Here is a 15,671-nt window from a genome sequence, read left to right on the forward strand (position 1 = left end):
AAACAATTTTTTCTCTTGTCTGTATCTGCAAAGGGACTGCCACATCAGCTGCTTAAAGAATCCAGGCCTTCCTTCTCTCTCTTCCAAAACCTTCATGGGGTCATATGTTATTAGCACATCCTACCTACCTTGTAATTTTGTGTATACATGTCTCATAACCTACTTCAAATCATTAATCTTTATCACATCCAGCACTCAGCTCACTACTATCCATGTAGGAGGGATTCAGATTGGTAGAAAAAAAAAATCTATCCAAGTGAATGTTCTTCCAGTACTATCTGGCATGCCTCCCAAAACAAACTGGTGACTAGAGGAAACCGACAGTTGCCACAGTCCTGCAATCGTAACTTGATTAAAATGTCCTTGTAACTGGCTTAGTCACAGTTTTCAGCAGGTTTCAATGCCTTTGCTGGTTCCACGAGCTTTCACAGGATGTGCTGGTTGGCTGGTTAAATTTGCAGTGCTGGGACTGAACCCAGGGCCTTACGTATGCTCAGCCCTTTATCCTCAGAGTAACTACAGATCCTCTTAACACTAGGGACAGAATACATGAAATAGGAACACTTCTTTAAAATGTCAGTCTACCAATGAGGGAAGTAAGTGATCAACAAAACATGTGACAGCAAGTCTTCCAAAAGAAAGGAAAAAAGGACTAAAAAACAAGAATATAGTGGTTTACCACTTATAAATCTTTCACATACATTCTCATTTGACCCTCACAACAACCCTGTGAGGTAGGCAGCACAGATGTTCTCATTTAACAGATGAGGAAAGTAAATCTCAGAGTGGTTAACGTGCCTGAAGTTCTACAGTTAGTGATTTATAATAGTATCAGTCTTTGGCCTAAAAATTCAGCACCCAGCCTCCCCTCATATTGCTCACCTACTTCACAGGGATAATGAAGATAAAATGAAGGCTAGAAAAATACTTTGAGGGGGAAAAAGCACTATATACCCATAAACTGTAATTGTCCATGATAAATGGCTCATTCTCCTCATCCCAGCTTGTGCATGAACCTAGAATGTTGTATTACCTCTGTCTGTACTAACTAAGCAACTAGGTAAGGCAGGATAACAGTGTGATCCTGTTCAACATTATATAAATCACAGTCAAGGAAACTGCATTATTAAGCAAAATGAACACACAAAGGCTAATAAGCAACTAGAACCCACTAAAGTACACAGTAAAGCAAGGCAACATTATCAGATAGGGCATGGTTGCATAGAAGAAAAAAGTGGTGTCAGAGTTCAAACTGGCACACACAGTTATCTAAGGCAAAGTGGTGGCAAAGAAGAGTTACTTGTTCCGCATTGTACAAACGAGCAGAAAATTCATGGGAACCCATGCAAAAGCATCGGATGTCAGTTTCTCCAGTTGCCTACGGGGAATATAAACACTGTGATCTTCATTGTAAAGCGTGATTGTACCTGTGCTCATATCCTGAACTAAACCAAGCAATAGCTCCACGCTAAATGTCCTTGGTTAAAATACAACCAGTAGTATTACTTCTAATCAGACTAATAAATAGAATGTCTTTTAAGGTAATGAATTAGATGGCTGTTTAGGTTTCCTTCAGGATTTACTTTGGATTCTCCTGCTTTAAGACCCAAAGAAAGTTATATTGAGTTTTTATTGGTGATTCTAGGTATATGTGTTTATAACATTTAAAGTGTGATAGGTGAATTTAACATATTAAAAGTTTTATAGCATCTGTTCAGAAAGGATTATATACTATACAAACTATTCCAGTCATACAAAACCATTTTTCAGTGTCTTTTCAACTGAGAAGAATCCTATTCAGCACGCTTCTCGTCCTGAGGTGGTTCATACTGAGCAAGCTATGGGGCAAAGACAGAGGAGTTTAGGTGAATTTTATTCTAAATGGGTAAAAAAATCTTCACAAAACAAAATGAGACTATATCCATTTTAGTTATTAAATCAGTCATCAGTTTCTGTACCTATGCTGCTTAAACCATTCAGTGATTTAAGATTTAATACCATCAAACCTAATTTTTTAAAAAACCCTTTTCAGATAACCTTTAATATTTTTGGAAAACTACAATTTCAGTCAGTGGCTCAACTGTTCAAATATTTGATACGCAATAATGTTTATCTTCCAAAGATGCTGTGGATTATGGTAAGAAACTTTCTCTCTACCAAAGGTTTACTGCAATTTCCCCTAAAAAGTAGAGGAAAGGGGTTATATAGCATGTCATATACCACATATAGCCAGTCAATGAAAACTAAATTATGTCTTTGACTTAAAAGGTACCCAGGAGTTAACTAACACTTGTACACTGTGGGATCTTAGATAATTATGTATATTTCTTTTAGACTAAGTTGTGAATCGTTGCAGTAATACTAGGGTAGGATTTGTGTTCTTCCAAATAGCAGTCAGCCTTGAAAAGCTTACTAAATTCACTATGCTTTAGTCTCCTCACCTATAAAATGGTATATGTACCTGTTTCACATATCTGAGTTCTCGAGAAGATAAAACACAAGAAATACCTACAGTAACACAAAATGCATCATGTGATTCAACTTCCAAGACTTATAGTTGTTAAGTTGAATTTATGAAATTCTCATGGATATTTAAACAAAGAAAAAACTTAAGCACTGGGTAAAATTGAGGAAAGTTCTTTAAATTTGTTAACCCAGGGCCACCATATATAGCAGCATAGATTGGGTATTGCACAGCACCAGGTGCCATTTACAAAAGATACTGACTTAGACTGATAAAGAATTTTGGAACTCTGTACTTGATTATAAACAGCATTAACCAATATTTCCTTCTTTTTGTTGATGCAGGTTCCCAAAAACTTCTTCTTAACCACACTTTGCTTGTCCTATTTACAATTTCTCTTTTGATTTTTTAAGGTGGGGCCTTAACTTTGCCTTGTACTTGACTCAGATTAGTATTTACCCTTCCTCCTTGTTCAGCTGTCCATTTTAGTAAGGTTTTCATTAAATAATCAGTAGAGATGAAATTATTTTTAAAAATGATCCTTTTAAAAATTTACCTTGGCTTTCAGTTTTTTATTTTCTTCTATAGTAGCTTCATATTTCTCTTTCATTTCTGCCAATTCTAGGCGAAGCAGCTCGATTTCTGGATTTTCTGGGGTAGCAGCTCCTAAGTGATGCTTTAAGAAACTATTAGCACTGTTAAGAATTTAGTCCTTAAGAGCTGAATTAAGCTAATCAAGTAGCCCAGAGTAGCATTAGTATTCCTACCAGAATTCACCCAGGCAGCCATCAATATTTACTCAAAGGAAGCCAGGCATGGTGGCACACACCTGTATTCTCAGCACTAGGAAGGCTGAGGCAAGAGGATTGCCATGAGTTCAAGGCCAGACTGGGCTACATAGTGAGTTTGAGGATAACTTAAACTACATGGCAAGACCCTGCCTCAAAAAAACAAAAAACAAAAAAACTGAGGAAAATAACCTTTCAGTACACAAAAGTACTTTAAAGGTTACTGCCTATGTGAAAAAATAAGAATTTCAAAAACAAGGCCTTTTTCTGACTCCAAAGATGAAAAGGATACTCCAATGCACTATTAGGTTTCTCTGGTTCTTCATATAAGGCTACCAACACTGCAAATCAAAAAGCAGAAAAAGCAACAATTAAGAGTCTTAAATTTGAATTGCTGAAATCGTATTCCATAACGCAGTAAATACTGTCTACTGTATGCCAGATGAAATTATTTTTTAAAATGATCCTTTTAAAAATGCTATGACTGTCCATGTAATGGTGAACAAAACAGACAAGGTCCCAATGACAGGCCAGTTACAAAGGATGAGCCAAGAAGCTAGGCAAAAGATACGAAGCAAGCAATATTTGATAGTAGGTTATTGGCGCACTCTGGAAGAATATTTTAACTCAGCCTCCAGCATCATAGAAGGCTTCCTAAAGGGAGGAAAAGACCTGAAACTAGTGATTTTGAGTGTTTTGGATAAAATTAGATGGTCCAGGGCATGAGAATAGCATATTAAGGCACTGACATTTCAATATGGCTGCATCAAATTATGGATAATGTAGCCAGAAAAGTTGGGGTGGGGAGTAATGGTGCAAACTTGATTGAACTTTGATCCTAAGGACAACAGACATGATTAAATGGCTTTAAGCAGAAAAATGAGGATTACTCTTGCCTGCTATGTGGAAGACTGAAGTGAGACTAGGATAATGGCAGGAAGAACATTAGAGGCTGATATGGTGGTCCAATAAAAAAGATAATGACCTGCACTTGAAGGATACAGGTATGAAAAAAAAATGAAAAAATTTTGGAGAGAAATTAGTAAGGCTGTGGTAATTACTGGAAGAAGGTTCCAATTCAAAATGTTTAAGAATGAAGTTTCACACAGGATAAACTAAATAAACAACCACTTCAGAAGTAATCAACATCCTCAAATCCACCTTAAAACTGTGGGGGGAAGGGGTGTGATTTCATATCTGTTAGCTCATGCAAATACTCCCTTGCTTGTCTTCAATTGAACAAACTCCTCCTGGGAATTTACTGTTCAGATAAAAATCTCTCTAAGCCACTGATTTACCATTTCCAAATCTGATAAAGCAGAAAATACAACTACACATTAAAAAAAAAGCATATCTAGATCCCAAAGAAGTCCTAAACTAATTTACATATGTTCCTTTTTATAATTTTAATAATTTATTATAGGCAGTACTAAAGAATCAAATGGGCAACTACTTTCAACAATTTACATTGACATATATTCAGAGCATTGTTTTTTGAGAAATTGTGTATTTTATATCACTGTCTTCTCTCACCCTTGCCCCTCTCCTTTTAACATCTGTAACAATGTTTATGCCTTTGTTGATTTTTTTTAATTATATGCTCAAGCCTGTTTCTTCATTTCCACTGATCTCTACTTAATCCTAATTTTGTAAGTTGTAGTTAGTAATACTCTTGCCTTTTCCTCCTGTTCTCCCACCCCATTCCCTTCAGCTTCTAAATCTCTTCCATCATACTTCCAAGGTTAACTGCAAGATGTAATGTAAATGTTCAGCTTCTTGTACTTTTCTATAGATGAACACACTTCCTTTTAATCAGACAAGGTACCTAGTCACTTTCCCCTTTTTTGCCTTAGCAGCCAGGGTTTGTTGAGGTTGATACAGTGCTCGAAATAATTAAAATGCCTCTTCTCCCAAATGATTAATCATCCTTAACTTAGCCATCTTCTTGCAGTGTTTTATTGTTAAAAGCAGTTTCAAATTCTCTTGAAAATAGCTGCATAAAAATACAAATTTATTAAGGTGCCTATATTTGAAGCTGAAAATCAAATTTCAAATCCTATCAATAGATATTGTGTTGTCTGATGTTATAACAGGCTGGAAATCTAAGGAAGTTAGGGGTTAAGATTCTTGTAGGTATGTGCAAAGGAAAATAAGCCTCCAGGGATTTTCAGTCTCTCCTAATTTTTTTTTTTAAGACAGGGTATCACTATGTTCAGACTGGCCTTGAACTCACTACTATGTAGTCCACACTGGCCTCTACATTGCAGCAATCTTTCTGCCTCAGCCTTTCGAGTGCTGAAATTACAGGGATGTGCCACCAGGACCAGCATCATGCATGAAGCAATTCTGTACGGCCACAAGGCTGTGCATCTTCTCTGTAATCACTTATCTCCTACAACTGTCACTATCCTTCCTGTAATCTAGCTTTCACTCCATCCAGCCACTAAGGCCTTATACAGCTTCAGGATCCCTTATCCAAAATATTTAGGACAAGAAGTATGTTAGATTTTGGATTTTCCCAGACTTTTTAAGTATTTACATCTATGAGGTATTTTGGGGATGACAATTTATTTATGCTTTATATACACCTTATATACATAGCTGAAAGTAATTTTATATAGGCTTTCTAATACACCTCCATCTTGATTGTGGCATGTCATGCAGTCAGGTGTGGAATTTTCAACCTTTGGCATCACATCAGTGCTCAAAAACTTCAGATTTTAGAGCATTCTGGATTTCAGATTTTCAAAATAGGGATGCTTAACCTGTATTTCCTGGAACTCTTGACATCATACACTATTTCATTCAGATCTGTACTAAAAAATAACTTTGTAAGAAAGCCCCTACCAACACTGCGTAAAATGCCACACACTATCCCCTAATCATGCTAGGTTTTTGTTAGTCATTAATGTGTACCACTAGCTAACACTGTGTATTTCTTTATTGTTCATTTCTCCAGCTAAGATACATGCTCATGACAACAGGCTATTTTTTTTTAAAGATAGGATGTGGTCCAGGCTGGGCTCAAACTTGCAGTCCCCTTGCCTCAGCCTGGCAGAATACTGGGGTTTACAGGCAGACATCATTGGGGCCTTTTTTTTCCTCACAGCTCTGTCCCCAATGTTTAAAACAGATTCCTAAATAAAATAGATGAGATAAGTAAACGTGTAGGGTTTCTTCAAGAAACGATATTCTAAGCACTTATTAACACTTGATTTCACTAGGTATATCCTTACTATTTGCTGAAAGCTATCTGCAAAAACAGTACTGTATCTGATCTCAAAGTAGGTACCAACTGAAAACTGCCAGCCCAGCCATGCAAAGCACTGCTTTCTACTAAAATCCCAGCCTTTTCCCCTAACCTTTATTTCTGCCCAAAGGGCAGTTACCAAATTGTTTCTCAGACAGGTCCTATTTTCACATAGACCCAGGTTCTCATCTCTACCAGCAATTCCATTTAACACCCTTGAAAATCCCAGCCAGTTAACACAGTATACATTCAAATTACTGCTGAATTAATTAAGCAAACAGCACTTCATTACCTCTTGGAATACTCCTGTTTTAAGCACCTTATTCTAGTCTACTTACATCTTGAACACAGGAAGGAAGAAATACAGTGTAACAGTAAACTTACTTGGGGGATGAGCAGTACTAAGGATTGAACCCAAATCCTTCACAGAGAGCTATATCCACCCCTTTCAATTTATTTTTTATTTTGAGACAGGGCCTCACTTACCTGTCCTGCTTTAGCTTTCCAAAGTGCTGGGATTACAGGTGTGTACCACTTGTGCCTGATGCAAGTTTCTATTAAAGTGTATAAATACAACTTTTGATATGACCTCAAATCTTAGCTGTAACTCTTTTACAAAGTCCACACAGTCTACGAATTACTATAGAGAGACACTGGAAAGCCACAACCAAGTTGCCTATGAATTGTCTACTTTGAGATTTTTTGCTCACTCATGTACTTTATAGCCCACATTCAAATCTGATGTTTGTCCAAACTGCTGCTTGTTTCGGGGGAATGTGTTCCTTAAGATTCTAAGGACTATGCAAAAACCTATAAAATGAGAAGGGCTAAGAATCTCAAGATGTTAAACATTCACTGCGGCTGCTCAAGGCAAAACAACGAAGTTGGAGAGACTTTGCAACAGCTGCGAGAGTTTCACTCATGGCGCGGAGAGTGAACGAGATTACCCTGTCCGGCAGCGGCCGTTCGGCCGCGGCCGCTTGTGCACGCCGGTTCCCACTGATCCCGAGGCCCACTCTGCTAGACCCTAGGCTGCTCTCCCCATCCCTTCTCGAGCACGCCGTAGCCCGTCAGGGACGCTGCGCTCTAAGGACCACCAGAGCACAAGGCACCCTTTCCTGGCCCATGCTCACCCTTGGTCAACGTGTCCAGCACCCCAGACTTCTCCAAGTATCTCCGGAACTGCTCGCGCTTCGAGTCAGCGGCCTGAGGAGACACCGCGGGTCAGAGACCGGAGCCCGGGGGCCAGAGCAGGAAGAAGGCACTGGAGTCCAGCAACCCCGCCTTACTGCCTTAGGCCCCCAAGACCTGCGCGCGCGCGCCCCAACTCCCTCCCGGAGCCGACCAGCGGGTGGCTACCGCCCGTACTCCCCAGCCACGCCGCGCCCCTCTCACTTTGTAATGGGCCATAGTGACTGGGGCAACGGCGTAGCTGGCGCCGGAGACCGTGGCAGGCGGGCTCGGAGCAGCACTGCTCATGCGCAGAAGCCAGTGCGCGCCTGCGTATTTGCGAGCCACGGGCCTTGCTCGCTGGGGTGTGGCCTGTTTTCATGGTGACCGAGACGCTCTGACTCCCCGCGGCTGGCCTAAGCAAGGGAGGCTGCGTACGCCCGCCCTTCGAGCTGTGGGAGTACTGTAGTACCTTTCCTTCCTTTTCCGGTCCCCGTGGTGAGTCGGTTGCTGCGCGAGAAGCAAGGTTTTGGTAACGCGGCGGGAGTGTAAAGGGGTAGCGGAGGTGGGCGTGGTAGCCAGGGCGGGGCCGGGGGGCTGGAACGTTTGCTGGAGGGTGGATTACCCAACCTGGGACCTCTGAGGTTATGCTAACCTGTATGTGCTGGGCAATGTGGCTCTGATCCGAAAAAAGGCACGTCAGACGCGGGGTGCCACTTGGATTTACAATGGCTTGCAAAGAATGTTACAGATTATCTGTTTTAGCTCTAACCTTTATATTTGGAGTCTCCTTTTTTTGTGTGGCTTGAGTAAAGTGAATTTCTGAAGGATGAGCAGGATAGTGCTAATAAAAAGTACGTAACTATGTGCCAAAGATAGGGGTTTTTCATTTTAATCAACACTCCCGAAGGTTTTAGAAACTGTAATCCTTGTGTATTACTGCGGAGCTGCGCCAGTGTTTTCCATAGATTAACACAGGTCCAAAAAAAAAAAAAGGTTACAGCATTCCTGTAACTATTGCTATCATCTACCCTCAATATATATTTTTGATTAATTTTCTAGAATGGTCCAAATTTCAGATACACCCTTCTACCCATATAGTGAATCAACTAGCCCTAACATCTGAGTTGGAGAAGGTGGGCACAATACCTCTAAGTCCCTTATCTCCCCCCCCCCACTTGCATTTCTCCGGGTCCTCTTCAGTTCTCCAAATTCTTTAAAGGTCATGTGTCATGTATTTTTGCGTGTATCTTTTTTCTTTTCAAATCTTTGGGTCCAAACAAGGGCCTTATGCACAAACTCTATCACTGAGCTATATTCCTCACCCATGTTATTTATTTTAGCTTATTTGTTTTCCCAAAGACCATAAAGGAGCTTTATAATCAGGCTAGAAAACTAGAAATTGAATATTAGATCCAAAAGGTGGCATATGCCTATAATCCCACACTTGGAAAGCTCAGACAGGTGAATCATATAAATTCAAGGCCAACTTGAATCTCATAATGAGACCCCGTCTCTAAAGTGATGATGTTGGATCACCAGTGAGTACTACAACCAAGAAAGACTCCTTAGTAGGACAAATTTCTTTCAAACTTTGGCTTAAAGGACAAGTCTGCCAAAGAATCAGGAATGTTTCACATCAAAAGGTTGGGAGTCTCCCTGTGAAGAAAGAGGGCTTCTGCTTGGACCCTCTGTGACCTGGCCCCTGAGGTTAGCTTTAGGAGATGACCCTCGTTTTCATCTTCTGTGGATGGACTCCACATAACACTAAGCCACCAAAGTTTCTAGATGCAGGTAGCTGGCAGGAAAGCTGTGTGAGGTGGCTGCCTTAGGTAGTTGTTTGTATAGCAATACTGAGAATAGAACTGTGGCTTCTAGAACATGGTTCTTTTTGCTACTTTCGTCATCAACTTCTCATTTCTCCCTTAAGTGGCTACAGTGACTTCTTTTCCAGATATGTTATGAGTGTCTTTGTAATTATTTGAGCTGATGTTATGAAGGTGACTACAGTTAATATTAATTACGAACATCTCATTAGTTTCCTGTTCATTCAAAGTGCATTTCTCATCATTTACACTGTGATTTTCAGCACTTGCCTGAAATGCAGAAGATGCTACTATGTGTTTGTCCTTTTCCATTAACAGATAATAATCAGGTACAGAAGAGGGTGTTTTTGTTGCCTCAGTGAATTTGCAAATATGCACTGATACTTGCAAGATTTTTTGTTTTGACTTGTTTGCATAGAATTCATTATAATTCTTTCATTTTATATTGACCCCCAAGGCTCTCTTAATTTTTTTTTTTTTTTTTTGTCTTTTTCATTTTTATTGGTACCAGGGATCGAACTCACGACCGCCTGCTTGCAAGGCAGGCGCTTATGCCGCTGAGCTAAATCCCCAGCCCCTCTCTTAATTTTTTTAAAACCTAAATGGAAAAAAATTAAGTGGAAAATTTCTAGAATGTTTAAGAAAAGTGAAACAATGGCTATGGGTTGCATAAGTAATAGAAATATTGTTGTTTCTGTGGGTCTTGAGACCAAAATATCAATTATATTGGACATGAGTGGCCATGAGTTTTTTTTGTTGTTTTTTTTTTTTTGTTTGTTTGTTTGTTTGTTTTTGAGACAGGGTCTCTCTGTACAGTTCAGGCTTGCTTTGAGCTCATTTTGTAATCCAGACTGGTCTCGAAATCTCAACAATCCTCTTGCTTCAGCCTCCCAAGTACAAGGATTACAGACATGTGTTACCATGCCTGGCTATGACATTTAAATAGAGGCTGCCTTTGTCCGATCACTGGCCGAACTTAACCATAGAGCAAGTGAAAATGTGTAACACGTAAGTGCAAGGAAAGGCTCTTCTGAATGGAGCTTTATTTAGTTTCCTTTGTTCCAACTGACAAAGCTCTTTCCAGTCTCCTTTGATCCACAGGCATTTCAGACTCAAGCCCATCCAATTCTCTTCTTAATTGAATTTACATCGCTGCCCCTCTTTCTCTGGAACTCATGATTGGTATAAAAGGATGGCTCATATAGACTAGAGATGGTAAAGACATAACTACAAACCACAGAACCCAGTATCTGCTGAGGGAGCTAGGAAAGGCCTGTTTATGGCACACATTTTTGCAACCTGATTGTTTTGTGTTACAGATGTAGCCAGACTGCTCATCATTCTAGATATCTTCAGCTGCTACATCCAGGACAAGCATTGGAAATACCAGAGGAAGATGAACTAGATTTTTCCAATCATGGAATGAATGTGAACTTCCTCTAGAACACCTCCAAGAAGATACGAGTGCCCCGTGTTTATGTATCCATCCATCTTAGCTCTGAACCCCATCAAATAGGAGGCAGATAAATTCTTTCACTTCAAAGAGAGTGCTGTTTCCTGAAGCAAACCTATGGCCAAAATACCAGCAGAGCATTACTTCTCCCAAGCACTGCTTACTTTGCTTTTTCCCTAGATAGCAGTGATAATCTGTTACAAACAATATATTTAGGAGTTTAAAATCACTTACATTTAGACCTCATAAGGTACCTTGAAGAGAAGTGTGTATAGTCTGAATTGTTAAGGACACAATTGTCCAGTAGTTTGAATCTTGGGGAGGCGAAAGAGTGGTAGGCCTCCCCGAGTGTTGGCCTGGCTGGTTTCACTGCGTGAGTGCCTGAGTCTGGGCAGAATTTGGAATGGCTGGGGGGAAGGCTGGGAAGGATTCGGGCAAGGCCAAGACAAAGGGTGTTTCCCGCTCGCAGAGGGCCGGCCTACAGTTCCCTGTGGGCCGCATCCACCGCCTCCTGAAGTCCAGGACCACTAGCCACGGGCGTGTGGGTGCCACGGCTGCCGTGTACAGCGCAGCCATCCTGGAGTACCTCACAGCAGAGGTGCTTGAACTGGCAGGAAATGCATCCAAAGACCTGAAGGTGAAGCGCATTACCCCTCGCCACTTGCAACTTGCCATTCGTGGAGATGAAGAACTGGACTCACTCATCAAGGCTACAATTGCTGGTGGTGGGGTCATCCCACATATCCATAAGTCTCTGATTGGGAAGAAAGGACAACAAAAGACTGTGTGAAGGACACCTGGATCCCTTATTATCCAGGACGCTAAGTACTCTCAACGACTGTCCAGTGTTGGTGATTCCAGTGGTTCTGTATCTCTGTGAAATATACAATTTTGTGTTTCTGTAATTCTATGTGAGCAAGTTGGAAGTTCAGTTAGCTTTCTACCCAGTCAATTTCTGTATTGGAGTCTTAACTATATTTAAATGTTACTGTGGCTTCAAAGAAAGTGTTGATTCTGAAGTCGTGGGTTTTGATTGACTGTTTTTAAAACTTTGGACTTTGTGATGCTGAAGTTATAATAACAAACATTTGGTTTTGTACAGGCATTATTTCTACCCTGGTGGATAAGTTCAATAAAGCTCATTTTCCCCTCCCCCAACCAAAAAAATAAAATAAAATTGTTGGACTGAAAATATGACTCAGTGGTAGAGCACCTGGCTAGCACGTGAGACGCCCTGCTTTTGATGCCTGGCACCACCACCAAAAAAAAAGTGGATATGTTCAGATTCCCTATCAGTAATTGTTTAGCTAAAGTTTGTATTTTTGTTTTTTGGGTTTTTTTTTTTTTAACTAGAAACTCTTAGGTTCCTAAAACTATTGACTTGATTTTATAAACAGATCTATTAAAGTTACATGTAAAAGTTATAACCAAAGTCAGTGATTTAAAATCTCACACACATAGCAATGATAAGGTATACACAAATACATGGAAATGAATGTGCTTATCTGATAATTCAGTAAGAGCATTTAATGAAACCAAGGAAAATAGATCTGGCTCTTGCTGTAGGAATTTAAATTAGTTTTTTAGTATACATTTGAATATCTAAATTTTGGTTTCTTGCTGGCAGCTGTTGAACATTTTGAGAAATCCATTCCAGTAATATTTATGAATATAAAATTTCATGCTTTGCTAATAAAAATTTTGTAAGTTATTTTCATGTTGAACTCTAGAAGTTCTCAACTCTTACAGGATCAAATGTTTATTGGGTAAAACTTTAAATAGATTGATCACAAGTATGATGGTATTACAGAAACTTCCTTGGCCTATTTAAGATATGTAGCTTGCTTTATTTAAAGGGAATATTGAAGCAAATTATAATTTAGCTACTTGGGTTGTTGGCCAATAAATTCCCACATTAAGATTTATATTCTAAGTCAGTGATGATGAACCTTTTAGAGACCAAGTACCCGAACTGCAACCTAAAACTAAGTACCAACAGCCCGATTAAACCACAATACTGAAGTTTGTTTGTTTTTTGAGGTTTTAGTTTAGAAAAAACAACTCAAAAGTTAACATCTTTTGTCTTAAAAACACAGTAACAAAGCTTTCAGTGATACAGCTTTTTATTGAATGGTAAAAGTTTGCATTTGGTGTGCTTGCGCATAATTAGTGTGATCTTTGCTGTTGTCTGTGTGCTAAATTTGTCAAACCGTGGCTGTGGCGACTTGGCTTATAGCACTGACTGAGAAGGCTCTGTGTGCCAACTCTGGCACATGTGCCATAGATTTGCCACCACTGTCCTAGACTATTTCACAGCCCAAAGAAAAGTTTGCTTTTTTTTTTTTTAATTCTTTTTTTTTTTCCCAAGTACTGGGGATTCACCCTAGGGTCTTCGTACTAAGCTGTATCTCTAGCCCTTTTTTTTAATTTGTAAATTGCCCATACAGGGCTCGAAGTTGCTATCCTCCTGCTTCAAACATCCAGAGTGTTGAGATTACAGGCATGTGGTACTATATTCTGCTTCATTCACTTTCATTTAAAATATAAATGTTCTATTTCACTTATATAACAGAAAATGCTATACAGCCAAACCAAATACTAAGGTACTGTAGTTAGAAGATATGTCACAAAAATCTTGTGAAGTAGCCAACTCCTCCCACCCCATTTTTTGTTTACCCCATTTTACCAGTGCAGAAACTGAGGCACACCTTAGTATACCGAAGGTCACACAGCAGAGCTGGTCTCCAAACCCATCAGTGTGGCTGTAAAGTCAGCTGTAACTGTTTTACTAAATTGTTATTTTTCTTGAAACAAATTTGGAATTTTTTTGAAAAAACTTGGAATTTACACAGAAACGTTAAGAGATCATCTGTTTTCTCTTAAAAGTGTATTTAAATTTAGGAATGTCAAACAGTGATGGTTTTGGCTTCTAGAATCTAGTTTTTTGAAGCTTTGTATAATTACATTTGAAAAAGCATCAATCCTCTAAAATTTGGTGTAAAATAAAGTTTGATGTATGGCTGACAAAGTTTCTGTTGACTTTATTAATAGTAGACTAATCTAATCCAAAGCATTCTAAAATGTAAACAGAGATGTTATTCATGTTGTTTATGATGCCATAAACTGAAAACATCCAGACTGGCTTAATAATAATGGTACATTCACAGGGTAGTACTATGCAACTAGTAGAAAAGACAAACGTGTGTGTGTGTGTGTGTGTAGAGACATTTGATGTTGTTTCAATGAAATTCAGACTATAGTATAGCCCCATTATTGCAAATGTGTTTTGGTTTTTTGGTTTTTTTGGAACAAGAATTGAACTCGAGATCTTGCCCTTGACAGGCAGGCACTTGTGCTGCTGAGCTCTATCCCTGGCCCCTATAAATTGATTTCTGTGTAGACATGCCTGCAAAAAATTCTAGAAGAATATCAACATGTTAGCTGTGATTATCTCTGGATGGTAGGGTTACAGTTGACTTATTTTTTTATAACCATGGGTCTTAATTTTTTATCATGAGTACTTTTATAACCACAAAAATAGAGAAATTTTCGAAAAAAAGCATTTCCTACAACAAAGAGCGGTATTATGTAGCCACAGATTAAAACTTTCATAGCAAATGATGTGAAAACTATTATATACAGATACAGCATTACAGAATGCAAAAGATAAAAAGCTTTCAAATAATTTTCTTAAATAGCTAAAACATTAACATGAACCTCTTTAAATTAGGTTAATCTGAGAAGCAAATCATAACATGGCCATCTTCAGTGTGGTCTCTGAATTTGTCTGTTTAATATGTAGAGCAAATGCAGTTTAGGGCAGGGCAGTAAATGAGTCAGTCAGCACCTAAAACCCACTTCCCTTTTTGGGCATTCTTGCTTGTACAGCGGCACTGACCAACAGGACAGACTTTGTACAACCATGTAAATTGTCTGTTCCATCCAGTAAGATAGCCACTAGCTCACTAGCTCATGCACCACTGAGCACTTGCCATCTAGCTTCTGTATAACTAAATTTTTTTTTTTTTTTTTTTTGGTCTTTTTGAGACACAGTCTCAACACACAGTTCAGGCTAGCCTTGGGCTCACTTTGTAGCCCAGGCTGGTCTCAAATTTGCAAATGTTTCTCCTGCTTCAGCTTCCCAAGTGCTAGGATTACAGAAGTGTGCCACCATGCCCGACCTATAATTAAAATTTTAATTAATTTAATTTTAATATAAATTTAAAGAGCTACATGTGCCTGTCTACTTCATTGTACAGCATAAAGGATATTTCCAGGATTTGTAATAACACAGGTCAGTCTAGAAGACTAAAAAGCCCCAAAGAAAGTAAGTGGTTCCTTTGTTACTCAAAGATCTCCAATTTTCAACATCAGGAGATACTTGTGTACTTTTTTTCTTGTAATTTTTGCCAATGATACATCCCTGTTTTTGATAAAATGATGAAATGTTTCTAGCAGTACCAAAAATAACTTTTCACACTAACTTTATAGTCATCAACCTTAATCAATGGGTCATGTCCAATTTTCTATATGAATTCTGTTCTAATTTTGTTTTTAAATGACATTGTACTTTAGACTATAAGTGGTCTCTCCAGAGCTAGTGAGCTCATGAGTTGCGTTGGTAGATGACTATTTCTTCCCTCTGTCTCTTTGTCAATCAGTAGCTGCTTTTGGGGGGCGGTGGTTGAACTCACAACCACGCGCTTGCAAGGTAGGCGCT

The 15,671-nt window shown here is 39.1% G+C and overlaps 3 protein-coding genes across 3 annotated transcripts; 1 reads left to right on the top strand and 2 right to left on the bottom strand.

Annotated features, from left to right (window-relative positions):
* Window positions 1–653: 653 nt before the first annotated feature.
* Mycbp (MYC binding protein) lies at window positions 654–8,047 on the bottom strand. Its single transcript, XM_005008393.4, has 5 exons — window positions 7,898–8,047; window positions 7,636–7,708; window positions 3,545–3,593; window positions 3,021–3,150; window positions 654–1,838 (listed from the first exon to the last, which is right to left on the bottom strand). The coding sequence occupies exons 1-5, from the start codon at window positions 7,979–7,981 to the stop codon at window positions 1,794–1,796; spliced, it is 381 nt and encodes a 126-aa protein (XP_005008450.2). The 5' UTR covers window positions 7,982–8,047; the 3' UTR covers window positions 654–1,793.
* A 2,367-nt stretch (window positions 8,048–10,414) lies between these two features.
* Gja9 (gap junction protein alpha 9) lies at window positions 10,415–11,007 on the bottom strand. The gene is given in 4 exon segments (XM_023561110.2): window positions 10,415–10,467; window positions 10,470–10,576; window positions 10,578–10,887; window positions 10,890–11,007. Coding segments are annotated over 4 exon segments (588 nt in total).
* Window positions 11,008–11,198: 191 nt separating this feature from the next.
* Window positions 11,199–12,143, top strand: LOC134473020 (histone H2A.Z-like). The gene has a single exon (XM_063236115.1). It carries the CDS (start codon window positions 11,355–11,357, stop codon window positions 11,739–11,741), a length of 387 nt encoding a protein of 128 aa, XP_063092185.1. The 5' UTR covers window positions 11,199–11,354; the 3' UTR covers window positions 11,742–12,143.
* The last annotated feature ends 3,528 nt before the right edge of the window (window positions 12,144–15,671 follow it).

This window comes from Cavia porcellus, unplaced genomic scaffold, assembly GCF_034190915.1.
Source record: "Cavia porcellus strain 051 isolate PalLab524CR breed Dunkin Hartley unplaced genomic scaffold, mCavPor4.1 scaffold_25, whole genome shotgun sequence".
In the NCBI taxonomy this organism is placed as follows: Eukaryota; Metazoa; Chordata; class Mammalia; order Rodentia; family Caviidae; genus Cavia; species Cavia porcellus.